General features: G+C 42.9%; 6 protein-coding genes across 6 annotated transcripts; 1 reads left to right on the top strand and 5 right to left on the bottom strand.

The window, feature by feature from the left end:
• Nucleotides 1-1,485: 1,485 nt before the first annotated feature.
• Nucleotides 1,486-5,581, bottom strand: BYT42DRAFT_258981 (uncharacterized protein). The gene is made up of 9 exons (XM_051562739.1): nt 4,776-5,581; nt 4,424-4,715; nt 4,322-4,355; nt 3,692-4,252; nt 3,475-3,619; nt 3,330-3,413; nt 3,047-3,264; nt 2,672-2,980; nt 1,486-2,607 (listed from the first exon to the last, which is right to left on the bottom strand). The coding sequence occupies exons 1-9, from the start codon at nt 5,406-5,408 to the stop codon at nt 1,698-1,700; spliced, it is 3,186 nt and encodes a 1,061-aa protein (XP_051425071.1). The 5' UTR covers nt 5,409-5,581; the 3' UTR covers nt 1,486-1,697.
• Nucleotides 5,582-6,486: 905 nt separating this feature from the next.
• On the bottom strand, nt 6,487-8,022 carry BYT42DRAFT_492843 (ergosterol biosynthesis ERG4/ERG24; the record flags this gene model as incomplete). Its single annotated transcript, XM_051564176.1, has 3 exons — nt 6,487-7,034; nt 7,101-7,572; nt 7,750-8,022. 3 exons carry the CDS (start codon nt 8,020-8,022, stop codon nt 6,487-6,489), a joined length of 1,293 nt encoding a protein of 430 aa, XP_051425070.1.
• A 590-nt stretch (nt 8,023-8,612) lies between these two features.
• Nucleotides 8,613-9,612, bottom strand: BYT42DRAFT_612086 (uncharacterized protein; the record flags this gene model as incomplete). Its single annotated transcript, XM_051571582.1, has 3 exons — nt 8,613-8,776; nt 8,868-9,257; nt 9,360-9,612. 3 exons carry the CDS (start codon nt 9,610-9,612, stop codon nt 8,613-8,615), a joined length of 807 nt encoding a protein of 268 aa, XP_051425069.1.
• A 158-nt stretch (nt 9,613-9,770) lies between these two features.
• On the top strand, nt 9,771-11,593 carry BYT42DRAFT_562303 (uncharacterized protein). Its single transcript, XM_051567463.1, has 7 exons — nt 9,771-9,944; nt 10,010-10,098; nt 10,165-10,268; nt 10,330-10,388; nt 10,466-10,542; nt 10,672-10,767; nt 10,827-11,593. Exons 1-7 carry the CDS (start codon nt 9,893-9,895, stop codon nt 11,298-11,300), a joined length of 951 nt encoding a protein of 316 aa, XP_051425068.1. The 5' UTR covers nt 9,771-9,892; the 3' UTR covers nt 11,301-11,593.
• A 40-nt stretch (nt 11,594-11,633) lies between these two features.
• BYT42DRAFT_562300 (Alpha/Beta hydrolase protein) lies at nt 11,634-13,739 on the bottom strand. Its single transcript, XM_051567462.1, has 3 exons — nt 13,057-13,739; nt 12,178-12,991; nt 11,634-12,089 (listed from the first exon to the last, which is right to left on the bottom strand). The coding sequence occupies exons 1-3, from the start codon at nt 13,479-13,481 to the stop codon at nt 11,724-11,726; spliced, it is 1,605 nt and encodes a 534-aa protein (XP_051425067.1). The 5' UTR covers nt 13,482-13,739; the 3' UTR covers nt 11,634-11,723.
• A 724-nt stretch (nt 13,740-14,463) lies between these two features.
• On the bottom strand, nt 14,464-17,690 carry BYT42DRAFT_562297 (Cullin repeat-like-containing domain protein). Its single transcript, XM_051567461.1, has 15 exons — nt 17,375-17,690; nt 17,013-17,273; nt 16,820-16,944; nt 16,512-16,743; nt 16,302-16,448; nt 16,214-16,227; nt 16,009-16,159; nt 15,761-15,942; nt 15,646-15,698; nt 15,449-15,573; nt 15,262-15,395; nt 15,048-15,204; nt 14,879-14,970; nt 14,678-14,776; nt 14,464-14,615 (listed from the first exon to the last, which is right to left on the bottom strand). Exons 1-15 carry the CDS (start codon nt 17,607-17,609, stop codon nt 14,487-14,489), a joined length of 2,136 nt encoding a protein of 711 aa, XP_051425066.1. The 5' UTR covers nt 17,610-17,690; the 3' UTR covers nt 14,464-14,486.
• Nucleotides 17,691-17,735: the final 45 nt, after the last annotated feature.

Here is a 17,735-nt window from a genome sequence, read left to right as displayed (position 1 = left end):
AAAAAAAAAAAAAGGTGGGAAAGACCCGAAAAAAAAGGAAAGTGGGGTTTGACGCCCTTGCTTGCTCGATCTGCAGTTCGTACCGCAGACCAAGCGTCAACCAAATTGAGTGTTTTGTCGATTAAGCTATTTCCTCTTTACATTGTGCTTGTTCGGTCGATAATGGTGTGGAACCAGAATTACCATAAACGGAATTATCTTACGCAGCTTACTGCGCCTTTCTTGTAGGTTTCTCCAAAACACAAGCCCAACGATATACACAGGCATAAAACATTTATCAGAGAACATGCGTGATGAATCAGTAAACTTGGCTTCACCGGGCTTTGAGTAGAATATCTTGTTAAATTTAGTTTGAAAAATCGTTGGTCTCAAAATTTTTGCCCATGATTTAATGCTGATTGATCGGTTGGATCAGCCTATTAAAATTATCGCGAGATGTGAAAAAACGTTTTGCGACAACACATGTAGAGGAATAAAGCACGCTGCAGTGATATACAACACCATAAAACCATACGTAAAAATATTTCCATCACTAAGGATAACCTAATCACCATAGCAAAAAAAAAGTAACTTCCCTTTATCATTCCTTAAACAGTATCAGATAGTCAATCTTTTTGATATCATAAACATGTTGCTGGACCAATGTACCAGCAGAGTGTTTCAACAAATCATCACATCAGTAATTGACCAATACGACAGAGCTGTTCTGTAGATAGTTCATCAAAAAATATGATCAGATTTCCTTTTAACTTGGATTCCCCCGAGAGAACAAAAAAATGTAACTTCAAAAAGAAAGCAAAAGAGGAAGGTGGGTTTTTTTACACCCTCATACGCCAAGCGAGGCTTGAATCTCTGTCTGACGCATTGAATCCCAATCAATGTCAATGAAGCTATTTCCTCTCATGAATGTTACCAAGCGCAGTAAAAAGACGTGCGTATGGAATTACCAGATATGGTATTATATTGTTTAACAAGCTAAGCATATATCATACAGTGAAGAATGTTCTGTAATTAACAGCGTTGCAAGACAAATATTGTAAATACGAAACCAGCAGTACGCTTCAACAAATCATCACCTCATTAATCGACCAATACGACAGTTCTGTTCTGCAGATGACTTATCAAAAATGAGATCAGTTTTTGTTTCTGTTCATTTGCTGATCTATCGCAAACGTGTGTTGTTTCATGGGTACCTTTAGCACTTTGTCTTTTAATAATGGAAATGTTGTACAAAATGGTTTTTGATCTTGCAGATATTGTCTTATTCAACTAAATTACTGTAGTCGTTATTGGAAAACCTTGTTTACTGATCTTTTATCCTTTCAGTTCTGTTTTGCTCGCTCATTATATGATCATCAAGCTACATCGCAACGAGTAATATCAACAGCATGACCATCACGCCATCATGACCCCCAATGAGAGAGAATTCATTGTGATGTCCCTGTTTATGTTCAACACCAAAGCTTTTCGGAAATGTATCCGTCCACCAGAATAAAGATAGGGAAAAGAATTCACGCCAGAGAAAATAAAAGCATAAAAATCCATCACACAAGTAGTGCCATGGTCGCTTGGATTTGGCTGCGTCTTGCTCTGTACCATAAGCCCGACTTCCATTTTGCTGGATTGTTCGTTATTGAAATTTTTTCGTTCACCGGTTTTGTATCCTTTCAACTTGACTTTTGTGCAATATATCACCATCAAGCTACATGACGTGAGAAGCCTGATCGTTGCGGTACGGTGAACCATGCTCTTTGCTTTCCTTTACGACGTAAAGACTCGGTTTGTAGATTTGCAGGAGGGAAGATCGGCCAGGAATTACGTCGTTGCGAACGCTTAATGACTTTCGAAGTGCCACTTTCTGGTGAGACGCCGTGTTGTACACCAGATGGATTACAAGGCATAGATGCCCGTCGTCGTGGCAATGTGTGTGATAAATGACTTCTAAAACCGCTTGCCGTTAAAGAGGCTTCGTTCTGTGGGTAAGTTGTGTAGTCGATCGTTGAAGATTGCTGTTGTGACGGAATGAAAGTCGGCGTAGTAGTGGAACCAGAAGGACTTGTTGACATGGGATTATATATAATGGATGGATCCGGCGAATTTGGTTGTTGTATCGGTGTATGTACATTTGAGCCGGCACTGCTAGAGCTTGACGAACCATGGCTTTGAATAGGATCTGTATCGATCGTCGGCAAACGTTGTTGTCGCGATGTTGTTTGTACACTTGATTGGCTGCCATTGGCACTGGGCGAATTTGGCGCCTGGATAATGTTTGTATTTGTCGTCGGTGAATTGGGTTGCCGCGAGTGTGTACGTGTAGTTGATGTAGAATGGGGGCCAGTCGCGCTTCGCGAGGTTCGATTTCGCGATCTGTGTGCGGATGCTGTTTGTGACGAGCGTGTACATGAGCGGTTCGGACTTGGTGAAATTCTGTCCCGAATAACCGATGTTTCGCTTGTGGCTCTTTTCACGGTTGGTCTTGGATCGACCGCCGGGGATCCTTTTCGCTTTAAATTTCGTCGATCTTCTTCCGGCTTTTGATATCCGTGTTTCTCGAAGTGTTGTAATTTTGCCCCCATGAAATGTAGCAATTCTGGCAGACTGAAAAAACTACGCAAAAAAGTTAACATCTCTATTGCCGACCATTCAGTTTCGGGGTCGTAGCGTTACTTACTGTCTTTGAAGGTTCGAATAAAAAATATCGACAAGCATATCGCACAGATCGAGGCGTTTGTGGCCGTAAGCGGCTGCATACGCATCTCGGATAGCAAGAGTCGACTGAATATCACTAGTGCCTATCCACATAAGCACTCGATGTAGATACTGGCCCCAGTGCATGCGGAGGTAGGTTTTTGGCAGATCGTTGGCATCGATATCCGGCTCTTGATCCCTCTTTTCACTTTTGATATTGGCCTTTCTGCGTCGAGCCTTGTATTCTTTGAGTTCAAGTAGACACATGAACAAAACCATTTGCATTTTGGCACTAAATAACAAAACACTCATCCAATTAGACATGACTTCGTCAGCCAGATCAGTGTTGGTAGCTTACTCTCGTATCTTCAAAGCAAGTAATGATGCCTCCGCATCTTCTGTATTTGCATTCACCGTGTTCGCATTCTTCCAATCTTTGAAAAATTTTGCTTCTTCTCTTCCATAATAATCGTACGGTGAATTTTCTGTCTTCACTTCAGTCTCGCAGTACTTCGAATCGAATTCACCCACGGACAGCGTCCGGCTTTGGATGGCTCTCACGAGCGCCTCCAGAACCTATATTGATCATTCCTTAATTTCAACAAGATCAAAGTCTGCCATCTAACCACTCGAAAACTCACTTGTTCACGTGGTGATGCGGGATAAATTTGGAAGATGTGTCGCATATAGTCAGTGATCCACTTCATGTACTTCTCCAAGGACCACTATGCAACTCATTAGAATTCATTTTCGTCAAAAGGCCCATGATATCATCAGATTGCTTACCATTTCCTGATAAAGAACTTCATAATAAATGGTGTTGAGATCGGTTGCGATATCATGCTCAGAGCAGCTCTGATTCACGCCTCGTGCCCCCGTCTCCTCCTCGTCGTAAAGGGAGTCCATTAGAGGTGGCGTGTTTTCGCGACTTCTACCAAGTGATAAAGTAAAAGATTCGCATGAGGACATATAAAACGGTCAACGTAATCGCATTAAAACTTACTCAGTGGTTGACGACATTTCATATTCATTTAAACGTCGCATATACACGCTGGGAGCACGATCCGTTAACGATCTCAGCTGATCATCCACATCCTCATCATCGACGTCGGTGGGCGCTGTCACTCTTGACCAGAAAATTTCTTCATGCACCGACCTGGGACTGGAAGTCACAGCGTCGAACAAATGTTCGATGCTAACGCCTTTTCCTTGAATGTAAAAAAGAAAGGTGTCGGTGATGAGGCGTCCCAGCGATGGCTCGCAGCTCGATCGTACAAGAGTCACACGTCCTTCATTGCTCCGCTTGGGGGCTACAATTGCCAAGGGGCCGTCTGGCATATTCTTGCTTTTCAATTGAACCAATAAGACGGCTTCATGAGATTTTAGATATTGGTTCATTTTTATAAGCCCGGCGTTTTCAGGTTGTCCTGTTAATGCAAAGTTTGCCGCGGGAAGGTCTGGCGATTCGAGCCAATCAGATTCAATGTCTGAGCTTCGAAGAACGTATTTGATGTCAAGTGTGGTGGTGTGTTGAACCCAAACGGGTAAACAGGGAAACGTCGAACTACAAAAAGTAACAGTAAAGCATAAGCCTAATTTTTCTTTGGCCAATTTTCCCTGCGAGTTTACTTACGGCATAGTGGAAGATAATGTGGCCGCGCATAGACCTAGGATGGAAATCATTAGCATCGATGGGTAAAAATAAAAATTGCAGCCAAAATTTAGCTATACTTACGAGACGGGCTTCCGTAGTCAGATGCAGTCACATGCACGCCGGTCTCCCGACCTTGCTGCAAATTCTCATGCAGTAATCTTGCTACATCTTCTTCTTCGATGAGCGCTCTGGAGGAAAGAATGGCTGGGAGTGGCTTCTGTTGAAGCGTCTTGGAAATATAATTGGCAAAAAAGCCCGAGAAAACTCCGCTTTCAGGATCGTCCTGCACTTGCATGACTTGCTCAGGCACGAAACGGCCACCAATGTTTCGTAGCACCGAATGAAATCCGTACTCAATGAATGAATCAATCAGCTAGTAATATGTGAGCATGTATGGATAAACACAATTATTTGTTTCTGACCGATAGCTTACCTGTGGCTGGATGGTAGATTCGAATTTTGTGGGATCGATCCAGTTTAGCGAAGCGTGATGTTTACGGCATTTGTCGCCAAGCAGGTCTTTTAGAGATGAAGCCATTTTTGAAATATGAGAGGCTGTTACTTGAAATTCGTTATTGTTCTGGAGAGCCTGTTGGGAGCCGTGCATAAAGATGTCCAAATCTTGGAGGCTGCGGGGGCGCTTGCTGATGATATAAATGCAATTGTAGGCCGAAGCTGTGGGATTGCTTTGATTGGATGTATACGAGAGCGAATGGACCGGGAAGCTATCGACCAATTGCTTGAGCGCGCTTTGGATGTGACTGAACCTTGGAGTGGAACTTGGGGCGCCAATTTCATACGATCGTGCGGATTTGATCGCTTGCAGGAACTCGGTTTGAACGTCCTGAGCTGACTCCTCTTTAAAGTTGATTATTGGCGACTCGGCTAATGGGGAGCTTTCAGAGCTCGAGTCAAAGAAGTGGAGTCCCAAAGTCACATTATGACAAATGAATTGCACGAAGAATAGCAAAATGAGGTTGATGTAACTGGAGACAAGTTGGGCATCGTTATCGCTGAGTAGATATGTATCTACCAGGAAAAAAGCGTGAGGGCATTCAGGGTACATCGTGAGTAAATTCGAGCACAAAAACAAGCGATTTATGGGGGAAATCAGGGATCATGAGATGAGGAAGAAGTATAGCTGCTTTTTTGCAAGCAAAGTGAGGCTCTTTTACTGCACACCTTGTCCGCCGCGTTTTGGAACACGCGTTGAGCAGTCACGCCACGATCAATTTGAAGACAAGAAAAAAAAATTATGTGTAGACTTTAAAGGGCTTTCGTCCAAATCTTTTAAGTCCAAATATCAGGCAGCATGCTTTGAGCAATAACTTAACCGAGCTTGGAGCAATGTTGATACTATGGATACAAATACGATATGATTTTGTTGCCGAGTTCCTACAATCAACGCTTCTTAATTCTTGCCGCACCGGAATCCAATGGATCTTGACCGTTTTATCCTTGGGATTAGTGAAGAATCAGTTTAAAAAAATATTGTCTCTGAGGTATTTTAGTAATCTCACCATTTATTGCCAGCTTATTCTCCATTGCACATAGAAAATCCAAAACGCTTATGAAACATGTGCGCAAATGATTCAAAATAACGGATCCACGGCTTTTCAATGATGACATGATAGCAAAAAGTCAACTTCAAAAATAGAGCAAAAGAGGAAAGTGGGGTTTTACAGCCTTTAATTCGCCAAACGAGGCTTTGAAACTCTGTTTGATGGGCTGAATCCAAAAGGTTTTGCAATGAAGCTATTTCCTCTTGATGAAAAGTTTTGGCCGCAGTAAAAAGCTGTGCAGCTGCAATTACAAATATGGCATCATCCGAGCTTAGCAGCCTCCTGCCTACGTGTCGCAAGCTAAGCATTTCATTACTGTATGATTGGCATGGCACCTACTTTATTTTCTTGTAGCGAATTGTTTTGATTAACTAGTACGCGGATAAGGTGGCCAGGTAACCTTGCCAACTTTGAATTGACCGATCCTTCCCACACATTGTACATGCGGACAAACAAAAAGGGGTCTCAACTGTGTTTAAAGGTGCGTCGGCTTTGGTAAAAGATCAAAGGTGACCAAGTTTTTTTTCAATCACATAATATGATGTGACAGTGCGATTCATTATTTTGGAGCAAGAATAAAGCTTAGTAAATAAAAGGTATAAAAATATAGGGGACTTTTTGACAGTACAGGACCCAATCGTCACCGTATTTGGAGGCACAGCGTTCCATGTCGCGGGACACGCGATGGGTCAAAACGCAAACAAAGAAGCAAAAGTAAAAGTAGGGTAAAAACGAACCAAAGCCGGTGATAAGACCCCAGGAAATTGCCATCATCAAGTCCGCCGTATAATGCGGTTTACGCGCGATCCCCCACCATCCGGATGTCAGCAAAAGGTTACCATGCTTCGTTTTGATGTACGAAGGGTTCTTCAAGTGACCCCACGGCAACTGCGGGAACGCATTGCGCGTGAAAAAAATGCCATTCTGTTCCATGCGGAAGCGGTTCTTTTGCGAATTACCGGTGTCAAAAATGTAGTATCCCGTCAGGAGAAGTGCAAATAAAAAGACGGTATACGGCATTGAATGAAGGATCGCCGTGCCGGTCAATAATTCGTATTTCATGAGGTAGATGGAAGAATAGCAGTACGTGAAGGGCACCCCCGCCATGTTCCAGAAAATCAACATGAAACCTAAACCAATACGTATCGAATTCAGGTTCAGGGATGGGTCAACAATCCCCATCTACGCCGACTTACCGTCCTTTTCATAAAATATGTCCCAGGAGGGCGGGATGCATTCTTCTCCTTTCTGACACGCGTTGACGTATAGGAAATGGGCCAATACCATAAAGGCCACAGGCGGGGTGACGGTACCTCGGGTTTCCCACTGCTTCAAAGCACATGACAGCGAAATGTAAAACAAAACGGGCCAAGGCACACGAATTTCGGCCCACATTTTCAAATCAACGTGTCCGATACGCGGATTCAGAGGCGCACCCATGAAGAAATCGTAAAAAAAGTTGCCTGACATGCGATGATTTTGACCGGTAAGATTGCTGTAGAGGTAAACCAACGCCGACATGGTAAAACCCCAAATAATGGCGACGGTCATGATACCAGCAAAATTATCAATGATGGAGGTCAAGCGGAACACGCCCGTAACATGCAATACGGCCGACAAAGCCAAGGTGAAATACCACGAAGACAATCCATTGCACAGATACTTGAGCTAGGAACAATGTCAAAACAAAGGATGACCATTGAGATTTTGGTGTGACGAACTCTTTGTTTTTTCTCTGCACTTTCTTTCTTTCCAAAAAAAATGCGCACCGCCGAATCCCACCAAACATGAGTCAAAAACACAAACACCATGGCTCACAACCCAGCCCACGACCATTGAACATACCTTTTTGCCTTTGAGTGATGGAATCGGTAATCCTTCCACGATGGGACCTGGCATGATGTAGGCGAGAATAAACGAGAGCGTGACATAGCCCATGTAGATTTTCACCGCCGCCGTCGTGGGATAGGCGCCGACTTGAATTTTCGCCCAAATATCATGCCAGAAAAAATCCGTCAATGCTTCGATGGTCCACTGGCTAGGAACAAGCAATTTGCCCTGATGATACTCGAGACACACCCAAAAGTAATACATGAGCGCAGGAAAACATGTCATCATAGCCATCACGCCGATCGGTCCACCAAATTCGTATATCACTTGGTTATCCAGTTTTTCATCCAAGTCGGTCATCTTCGCTTTGCAAACTTCCACGCCATTCTCGTTGATGATGGCTCCTTCTGCCTTGTGCTTTGTCATCAGTCGTCACTACCAGAATAAAAAAGCAACCAACAATAAAAAAAAATGATAGAAAGAACGCGAAAAAAAAAGAAGAAAGGGAGGAAAATGTCTAAGGAAAACCAGACAGGGCAAAAAGAAAAACGAAACTCCGATGCGTCTTGTTTTTGATGTGGGTGTTTCGTTTATTGAACCCGAGCAATGCATGTTCTCTACGACGCATCCACGCCGTCTTGCCATCTGTCTTTCTAAATAAAGAAAAATGATGGGAGGACAGCGTAACAAGCTTCAAGGGGGGAGGGCTCCCAAAAACCCATCTTGGTACGGAGGAAGATTTGAACAAGGTACGAAACCAAGCGGGAGAGAGAGAGAGAAAGAGAGGAAGGGAGCGATTCATGGTGTTTTATTCCATGTTGTTACAGGCCATGCAGGCGAGACGGTTTATACCCGATTCAGGTACGCTCCGTATTCAATCATAAGGTTCTATTGAATAAATAGTCATAGAACGACATGGCCGGCATGTCCCATTCTAACGTTTCAGCGGCGTCTATTGGGGTGTGCTGATTGCCAAGGACACAATCGAGATGGGCTTTATGACAGGCAAAGGTGACACGTCGACCATCGTTTAGCGTTTTACCTAAAAGGTAAAGTGTTTGGAGAAGTTAGAAACAGAAAGAAAAAAAAATAAGGTTATTCTCCGCTGGGCGCAAAGAATGTGCATTACTTACTCAGGGAAACCAGTCCATAGTAACGACAAAGAGCATGCACAATCCACCGTGCAAATGCATCACCGATTTCCCACTGCATGTAAGGTGTGGATGTGTCGAGCGAGACCATTTGCATCTGTTGCATAAAATCGAGCAATTGATTTTCATAGAAAATGACGAGACCTTTAGGAATATGCATCTTTTTCAAATCTTGTCGCACACTGCGTGTAAGAGGCGCAGTACATGCTCCATTCAGATCAGGATGATTTTCATCCCAGAATTCGTATTCCGCTTCCAAAATCACTGCGGCATCCTCATCTGTCCAGTGAAACGAAGGACGCTGGTGGCTGTAGCCAGGGGGACGAAGATCGTCCGGATGTAGAACGGCGAAAGGGTGATCTGAAAAATTGTCTAGCAACCAAAAAGGTAACCAAGGCAATTAGAAGGAGGGACAGATTAATCTATTGAGATGCATTGGCCCCAACCACGAAAAAAAAAAGTGGGATCACCTACTGTTATCCCAACGTTGACGACGACGACTGCCCTCTTTGCCAACGAGAAGACGGTTGCGACGTGCTAGAGATTCTCTCTGGGGAACGAATCGTTTCTTCTTTTTAGATTTGGTGGTGGCATCGAGGGAGAAAGGTTCGGGAATGGCAGGTGGTTGAGATGAAGCGGCGGAGGCTCCTTCCACCTGGACCCGCTGCTTCTGGATGGCTTCCCAGTGAGCGGTGGACTGGATAAAGATAACCGTCGCCTCTCCCATGATTCTATGTCGATTCAAAAATGGACCAAAAATGACAGGTATACTGGGAAAAAAAAAAGACAAAATTGGGAAACAAATGAAAAAAAAAAAAAAAAATCGAGGTGTCGGGTCTTATTTAAAAAGGTTCTTCCCAAGGCAACGAATTTTTGGAATTGCGTCATTGGTCCGGCCATGATTTTCAGAGAGAGAAAAAAAAAAGGGAACAAGGACATAAGCTTGTTCATATTTCTTTTTTGTTTGTTACTTCCCTTTCTAACCTAAAAAAAAGACTTCCTTTTTCATGGGTCAAGCCAAAAGCAAAGAAAACCGTGTTCTCGCACAAAAGACCCATTGTAAGTCAGTTCAAAAAGTTCTCGCCAACTCTCAAACTCCCTCACTCATCATAAAATCTTGATAGTTTCTCCAAGAGAAATCAGTCATCTCCGACAAAATGTAGAAGCATCCTCGTCCACCAAAAACACCATTACCGAAGACGTCTTCAAAGAGGTACTTATTTCTATATATGCGAATGATATACCTTTCACTTGTCTTACCTTGGTTCGCTCCTTACAGACGGTAAAGAAATATGTTCCTTCGGTGACATCCAGTGACGATGTCTTTTTAAAACGATTGTATGCTGCATTTGACGTCGACAACAATAACTCTATTGAATTCTCGTAAGGAATGAACCCGCTGTTACTTGTTTATATATTTTCTAAGCTGGTGTGTGTACTGCAGCGAATTCGTGGACGGTCTAAGTGTCTTTATGAAAGGCAGCCCCGAAGAAAAACTCGCATGTAAGTCTATCTTTTGCTTATTTGCCAGACAATGAAAAAAACCAGAAGCATTCGACTCACTTTACTTGCATTTTTAGTATCTTTTAAATTGTATGATGTCAACCGTGATGGTTATTTGACAAGAGGCGAGTTGGAACGAGTGATGCTGCAGCTGGTATGTGAAATAATGTGAACTTTTTTTTTGCGCTGTCTACCTTCTTTATTTTTTCTTTCGGTGAAGCGGGTTGAGATTGGTATTGACATGGCTAATATTTTTTCTTTTTCGCTTATTATGTCGGTCTAGGCCACGACTTGCTCGGAGGAAGACCAAACGAATGATATTAAAGGAATGATTGCAAGGATGTTTGAGGATTTGGATGTCGATGGAGATGGTCGACTGGTAAATTTATTGAAAGTTTGGGATATTCAAGTTCCTTTTAACTGACGTTCATGTGTTAGTCATTCGAAGAATATAAACTGTCAGCGATGAAAGAACCGTTGGTGGTGGATTTCTTGGAACAATTTCTCGCCGAACATAACCTGTCCAGCAATCCTCCCATGCCGTCTCGACCGGCTTCGGTGCGATCGTATCGTTCCAATCGTTCCTTAACACCCAACAATCGATCACCGGGATCACCTTCATCGCCGTCCAATCAATCGCGTTTGTCGGTGCGATTATCGCAGGCCGAATTGCTCGAATACAGTCATCAACAGCAACGATTGAACAGCGTGCCTACCAGTCCTACCACCTCTAGTCACAGTCCAAAATCGAACCCTTCGCCGCCCAGTCCCATCATGAAGCAGCACGGACTCAGTCGACCTACCAGTATGGCAAGCTTAGATGCCGCATTGACCTCTATGGATCTAGATACCGATAAAAAGAACCCACGTCAGCAACTCAGCCCTCAAGCTCCCAATCCACATGCAGCATGAGGTTCCTGAAACCTTTATTTTTTTCCCCAACCCGATTAACTGATACCTAGTTCCAAGCAAAGCAATGCTACGACCTCGTTTTTACTTTCTTTTCCTTTTTTTTTCTATATATAATTATTATATTTTATTCAAACGTCAAACGTGATTGCTGGCTGATTTATGTACCTACTATCTCTAGTCCTATATTCAAACCATCCAATATATGCTTTATCGAAAAGCTTGTCCATTAGTTATACTTCTTATTCTTTTTATCTCTTTTCTTATCGTCCGTGTTATTCTAGTATCTACCAAAGGGAAAGCAAAAAAAAAAAAAAAAAAAAAAATACAATTGCCCTTGTTGTAGCTTTGTTTATTGCTTTTTTTTGCGTCTTTATTTATTTATACAAAATATTTTTATTGGAAGGATATGGGGGAAGAAAGGAATCAGGTGGATCGAATGCCTTCATCATCGATATTGCGAGCTGTTTCCTCGATACGATGGATGATTTGTTGGCGCCATTTCCAGTTTATCAGAAACGCGGCGTGCTGGAGTCCCGGCATAATTCGCGCATCCACATGGTTTTGTTGCAGGTACTGGGCTACCAAGGGACTGTCGACGATGCCGTCTTTTTCAGAAAGAAAAACGGTCGTATTACTCAACGGATCTTGAGGGTCGAAATCGTCACCTCTTTTTGAAACTTGCTCCTTGCCCAGATTGCGTACAAAATAAATTGTTTGGAACCACTGGAAGTGACGAGAAATGTAATAACTGATATGCAATTCTCTTGATGCTAGGTAATGCATGAGATACTAGTTATCGTTGTCAATGATTAGCACAAGAGCAAAAACATCATTATCCATGCCCTCCCCTTTTTTTTTCTCCCTTTGTCTGCATTACCTCTAAAAGTCGTTTGGGTGTTCGATGCACGAAATTAAATCCTACATGGTGGTAGTGCAGTAAAAAGCAAATGGGGTCAATCATCACCATGCCGGCCACCTTGTCAGGCACGGCTTGGGCCACCCAGCTCGCTACGGCGGTGCCAAGCGAATGACCCACAAGAACAGCGCGTGGATATCCGTGAGTCTCGAGCATTGCCACAATCTCTTCGACGGTTTCATCGGCGGTGGGGACATGTTCCACCATGTGCATCGCGACGTACGGCAGTTCAACACAGAATACAGGTCGTCCCAATCCAAGGAGATGATGCATGAATTCGCCATAGCATAGTAATCCTGCTCCAATACCGTGAATAAAAACGATGGGCGTTTGTTTGGCCGAGACTGGTGAAGATGGTTCGTAATACCAATATACAAGGTGTTTGTGTTTATGTGCACGGTCCTTTTTTGGTGCAGAATCGGTGGCGGACGGCCAAATCATTTCACGACATTCTTCGAGAAACCCAAAGAAACCGCCCCATAACACACCGGCGGACCGACTTCCAAGTCGCTTCATGTGCCAGCTCCACTCCAAAAACAGAGTATTAAAGAGAGCCGTCCCGCAATAAATGGCTGCATACATGATCAACGGTCGATGCACCGCTTGGACAGGATCCAGACTCAGTCGAATGCATTGCAACTGATCATTGAATCCCGGTAACACTTTGACTTGAAAACGCGATTCGGCCGTATTCATCATCCATTCAAGCTCGGCAGCGTCCTCGGAATTTTCACGCACTTTATCCAGTTCATCATGCCAAAATGCCCAAGCAAACCTACAATTCGGAATGAGTTCCATCCATTGAGTTACTGCGTTATTTACAGATGGAGGAATATTTACCACAATGCAAAATTTTCCCTGCGTATCTCTGTAAAGGCAGGATGAGAACAATCGTGACGACGGTAGAACCATCCCACACACCATTCTTCAGGATCCTTGATTGTATGGACGCAATTCCAGAACAGAGCAGTGCGTTCATCTTTGGTTAAACGTCGAGTGGGATATCTTGGTTGCTGCAGTCGTCGACGTTGAATGAGAAAGTAGATCCAAAATAACACTTCAAATGCTAACCAGCCGTAGACGACAATAGTGATAATGGGTATCAGCACGGCAGGACCCACGAAACGGACAAAGGTGCGTAAAGGAGTCTCGGTCTTGACCACCGCCATTAAACTGTAAACGTGTGGAACGATGCACACAAGGAATAAGGTCGTGACAACGATGTAACGACGTCCAAAGGCAAGGTAGAATGTCATTATTAACATTAGTGCGGGTAATATAAATAACAAGTAATTTAAAAAGGAGAGGCAAGGGATGTAAAAAGAAGAAGAAGAACAAGAAAAAGGCAACTGTAAGCGACGATTAGAATCCTCTTACGGGGAATATCATTGAACAGTAAAAAAGGGGGGGTTGGACTACCAAATATATACAAATAAAATAATTCTCTCGTTAAACGCTTACTCGCAGATCTATACAAAAAGGAGCTCCACACAAAAGGGTCAAAAAGAGCAAGTAGAAATAGAAAAAGGAAAAAAAAAAAAAAGAAAAATGATAAAAGGGTCTACCACACAAAAACCAAGGTTTCATGCTTTAAAAAATTCACGTGTCATCATCATTTTAACCTCCGCACAAGCCAACAACCCAAACCCAACATGTCAAAAAAAGTGAAGATCCACACAACAAATACAAACAAAAAAAAATGCCTCAAGTTCCCTTAACTAAACCGATTCTTGTCTCATTAAGTTCAAGAGCTTGATCATTTTCAATCACTTCAAAACTGCAACTCATCACTCATTTTGATCATTCTCCCTAACAAATCTATTTAAAGATGGACACACGTCATCGGTCATCGTTATCTGTAATTTTACGCAACATGGTGTCGGAAGTCATTGTAGCTTAAATTGCTCTATTTGGGAATTTGTCAAACAGATACTTGGTACCGATGGAGCCGCAGCCTGTTCACCTCATTTATCATTTTATTGTCTGTTCATGGGAATGACCAAAAAGCATCACAGTAGTTGGATGCCTTTGTTTTTTTTTTTTGGTATCGACATAAAAAAAATTGGCACAACTTTTTTTTTCCATCATGATTCTTTTTCACCATGTATCATCAGGGCTGAGGTGATGAATACGTTAAAACTAAAATTATCGTGTGAGAATACAAGGACCCAACCCCCCTGGAATCACAAAGTGCGCTGTGTGTAATCCATCTTACCTCGTAGATTGGCGCGTAGGGCATCTAATTCTGGTATCGGCCGATCAAAGTGGTACTATAGAAAGGGATTAGAAAAAAACGAATCATTCAAAAAGAGTAAATTCGCATTTACATTGAGTTGTGAGGATACTCGTGGAACAGCATTATCGAGAATAAATGATACATTCAAAAATGCAAGAGATCGCTAGTCAATGTAGTGTCAGTAAGTGACAGAGGATAACCCATCGAATGGTGCAAAACGTTTACCTGATCCTTGGACAAATCCTTCTTTTTGGATTCCTCTACCATGCTTCGCAAGTAAAATTCTGTCAGCTGTGATACACAATCAATGACCGTTGTATACAGCTAAGTCAACAGTGGGTTAAACGAAATGAAAATCAATCGGAACATTTGGAAACAGGACAGGCCGTCCGTCCCATACTGTCCATCTGTTTAAACACAACTTACTCGTAACTTTGCCAAAAGACAAATGTCGTTGACAAATTTGATCAGCAAATTATAAAAGCTAACCACACTCGATGTCACCTTGACATCGGGACCTTTTTAACATGCCGCAGATTAATAACTTGGGTTAGGAAGCATCCTTTTCTCACAACTCTATCCCGTCATCGCATACCCAAATTTTGACTCGTGACAACCAGAAAGTTGTCATTCTTTACAAATCGATTGACCTTGTCCATGCATTTCTTCTGATAGATCAGTACCGTCTCCTTGATGTTTTCCATAAATAGATCTTCCAGCAAAAATTTCAGATCAAGGCCCACTTTGCGAAGCTAAAATCAACACAATGAGTGTGTCTGGTCTCGAGATTTTTGTCTCAATCGTCTTACCACGGCACATTGATCGAGCGTGGATTTGAAACACTCGGCAATGGCTTGGCAGCTCAATTGGCTGTTGTTGAAAACTTGTCGTTTATAGATGGCTGCATAAACTTCGGCTTGTTCTCGTACCCAGGTCACAAAACCTAACAAAAAAATCAGGGCACTCGCATCAGTGGGTATACAACACTATCCTTACCTGAGGCCATGTCATTTTGTCTAAAAGAATCACGATACCATTCACACGTATTCCGAATAAGTGTGAATACTACCAAAGCAAGCTCGCCAATGTACGTGGTAATGTCACCTTCAAAGACCAACTGCCTGTCCTATTCCATCAGCTATCTGACAATACCATCATAACGATGTCAACCCACAAATCACTGATATACTTGCCTGATGCGTTTCTTGATGATAAGCGATCGTGTTTTCAAAAACATTTCCCGAGCCTGGCATCACTCTTTTCCATCAGATTCATCAGAATACCCTTTTCGGACAAACCCTTTCCTACCTGTTCTCCTTTATTCAGTCTTAACAGCCAATTGACAAATCGTTGAAATTGAAGTTTTGTCAATAAGGTATTGCCGAGATCTTGACAAATCAAATCGCACAACGACTCGGTGTAATGTTGTACTCGTTTTCGCATGTCCTGCAACGTCGTCGCATCACCGCATCCAGCAAAAAGAGCACTGGCTGCAAAACAAGAGCAGCATCATCAAAATAGTTGATCAACAGAGGGTAGCCGTAACAAAAGATTACCTTTTTCAATAGCTACCACAGCCTCTTCAAATTCACGAAGGGCAATCATCACTTCCAACTCATCCGGTAAATCGTTCAGCCATTTTTCATCGGTAGGGTTAAACTGTATTTTCTTTTCTTCCGGTTCAGGCGATTCTTTTGTAGCAATATCCTGTAATTGAAAACGTCAGTCAAGCGACGCCTTGGGATTGAGCTGACAACCCACCTTTTGAATATTAACTACAAACGAGGATTTCAATCAAAAATTAGTAAATCGAGTCGAGTACCATCGGTTACTTGAGCAAGTCACCTACATTGCGAAGGTATAATTTGATGTGTATCATCCATTTCATCTTTGATGGATCGATATGCTTGTAAAAGACCGGTTTTGTCGTCAGGTCGTTCCGACTGGTATAAGTAAACATTCGGATACACCACGAACTTGACGGCATTTTTCAGGTCTGCAATAAAAACAGATGTTAGTCCTTTTTTACGCGGATGGAAAACGGACACTGACACATTACCATCGGTGTCCTTTACATCGACAATGGTCATTTCACGAAAATTCCAACAATGCTCGGCCACCAGCTTTTGCTGAGTAGACATGGTCCGTTTTTTGCGGTAAGCGATCAGAATGCAATCGTTCAACAGAAAGATGTGAACCGCTTGTCGAGGCTTGAAAGTTTGGGGATGGATATCCCAAAAATTCACGCATTCACGGATGAGGCGTCGATCTTGGATATAAGGAATGAACCTCTGCATGCAATCATGTTATTATTAGCTATGGATCTGTCGCTCGATGCGAGTGGGTTTTCTGAGTATTTTTGATTACCTGTGATCCTTCCACATTTTCCCATAAGGCCATCATTCGCGCACGATAAATACTCTGCATATCGGTGGTAATGTAATCATTTCTTTTACGCGACGATGACACGGTGGTATTTACGGGGATTCCATCTAGGAACCGTTCAAGAAGAAGGTAAGGAAAAGCCAAGTAAAACGCGCAAATAATCTTGGACACTTACCCATGGGAGTTGAATCCTCCAGTGTAATGGCCATGGCTTGAAATCCATCCCATATACTTCGCAGTTCGTTGAGATATTCTTTCAGATTGAGGACGTCACTATCCAAATTGGAAATTTCTTTGGAGATGGTGACAAACTCCGTATAGTTGCGATAGACGTTGCGTTGCAAATCGCCTCCTACGACGTGTTTCGCTTCAATAAGTGATTTGTGAAAACCTCGTATTTCTTCCTCGTTGGCGTCCCCGAGCGATCGACGTACAACTACACGAATGGTAGAGCAAGACAAATAGAGACAAAGGCACAGATCAGTAAGCCAGGGACAAGGAATATCATGTGTATGCGTTTCGTTGAAATAGACCCACATTCTTCCGGTTGTAAATTACTGTCAGCGAAGCGATGCAAATCCAGGGCGATGGGGGCTTTAGTAAGGGGAAAGTTGCTGGCGGGTAAACGAGAAGGTCTAGATGATGATGATGGCATTGACTGTGTAGGAATGGAAGGAGGCGATGGCGAGTAAGCGGGGCGGTTAATTTTATCCTTCTTTTTAAGCGGACTTGAACCACCTGATTTACTTCGCAAAGGATTGGCTGGCTTCATGGTTGCTTGCTTTCACCCTCAACCTTTAGATGCAGGAAAAAAGTAAGCCCAACGAGTCTGGTGCTGCGATGAAAAAAAAAAACTCGGAGTTTCAAAAGTTCCCCATGAAGGATGCCCTTTTGGATG

Source organism: Radiomyces spectabilis (assembly GCF_025331425.1).
Source record: "Radiomyces spectabilis strain NRRL 2753 chromosome Unknown BYT42scaffold_4, whole genome shotgun sequence".
Taxonomy (NCBI): Eukaryota; Fungi; Mucoromycota; class Mucoromycetes; order Mucorales; family Radiomycetaceae; genus Radiomyces; species Radiomyces spectabilis.
This window is presented reverse-complemented; position numbering and strand designations above follow the sequence as displayed.

Bases quoted from the DNA above. Each gene is read 5' to 3' on its own strand.
- BYT42DRAFT_562300 (XM_051567462.1), bottom strand. From the start codon at position 13,481: ATGTTAATAATGACATTCTACCTTGCCTTTGGACGTCGTTACATCGTT. The intron at 12,992-13,056 runs GTAAATATTCCT...TCCGAATTGTAG, and splicing joins AGGGAAAATTTTGCATTGTG to GTTTGCTTGGGCATTTTGGC. The intron at 12,090-12,177 runs GTAATGCAGACA...AACGATAACTAG, and splicing joins CACCCAAACGACTTTTAGAG to TATCTCATGCATTACCTAGC.
- BYT42DRAFT_258981 (XM_051562739.1), bottom strand. From the start codon at position 5,408: ATGTACCCTGAATGCCCTCACGCTTTTTTCCTGGTAGATACATATCTA. The intron at 4,253-4,321 runs GTAAGTAAACTC...TACTTTTTGTAG, and splicing joins ACATTATCTTCCACTATGCC to TTCGACGTTTCCCTGTTTAC. The intron at 2,981-3,046 runs GTAAGCTACCAA...TTTGTTATTTAG, and splicing joins CTTGCTTTGAAGATACGAGA to TGCCAAAATGCAAATGGTTT.
- BYT42DRAFT_562303 (XM_051567463.1), top strand. From the start codon at position 9,893: ATGGGTCAAGCCAAAAGCAAAGAAAACCGTGTTCTCGCACAAAAGACC. The intron at 10,099-10,164 runs GTACTTATTTCT...CGCTCCTTACAG, and splicing joins CCGAAGACGTCTTCAAAGAG to ACGGTAAAGAAATATGTTCC. The intron at 10,389-10,465 runs GTAAGTCTATCT...TTGCATTTTTAG, and splicing joins CCCCGAAGAAAAACTCGCAT to TATCTTTTAAATTGTATGAT.
- BYT42DRAFT_562297 (XM_051567461.1), bottom strand. From the start codon at position 17,609: ATGAAGCCAGCCAATCCTTTGCGAAGTAAATCAGGTGGTTCAAGTCCG. The intron at 17,274-17,374 runs GTGGGTCTATTT...CCATTCGTGTAG, and splicing joins TAATTTACAACCGGAAGAAT to TTGTACGTCGATCGCTCGGG. The intron at 15,943-16,008 runs GTAATCTTTTGT...CTTGTTTTGCAG, and splicing joins TGTGGTAGCTATTGAAAAAG to CCAGTGCTCTTTTTGCTGGA.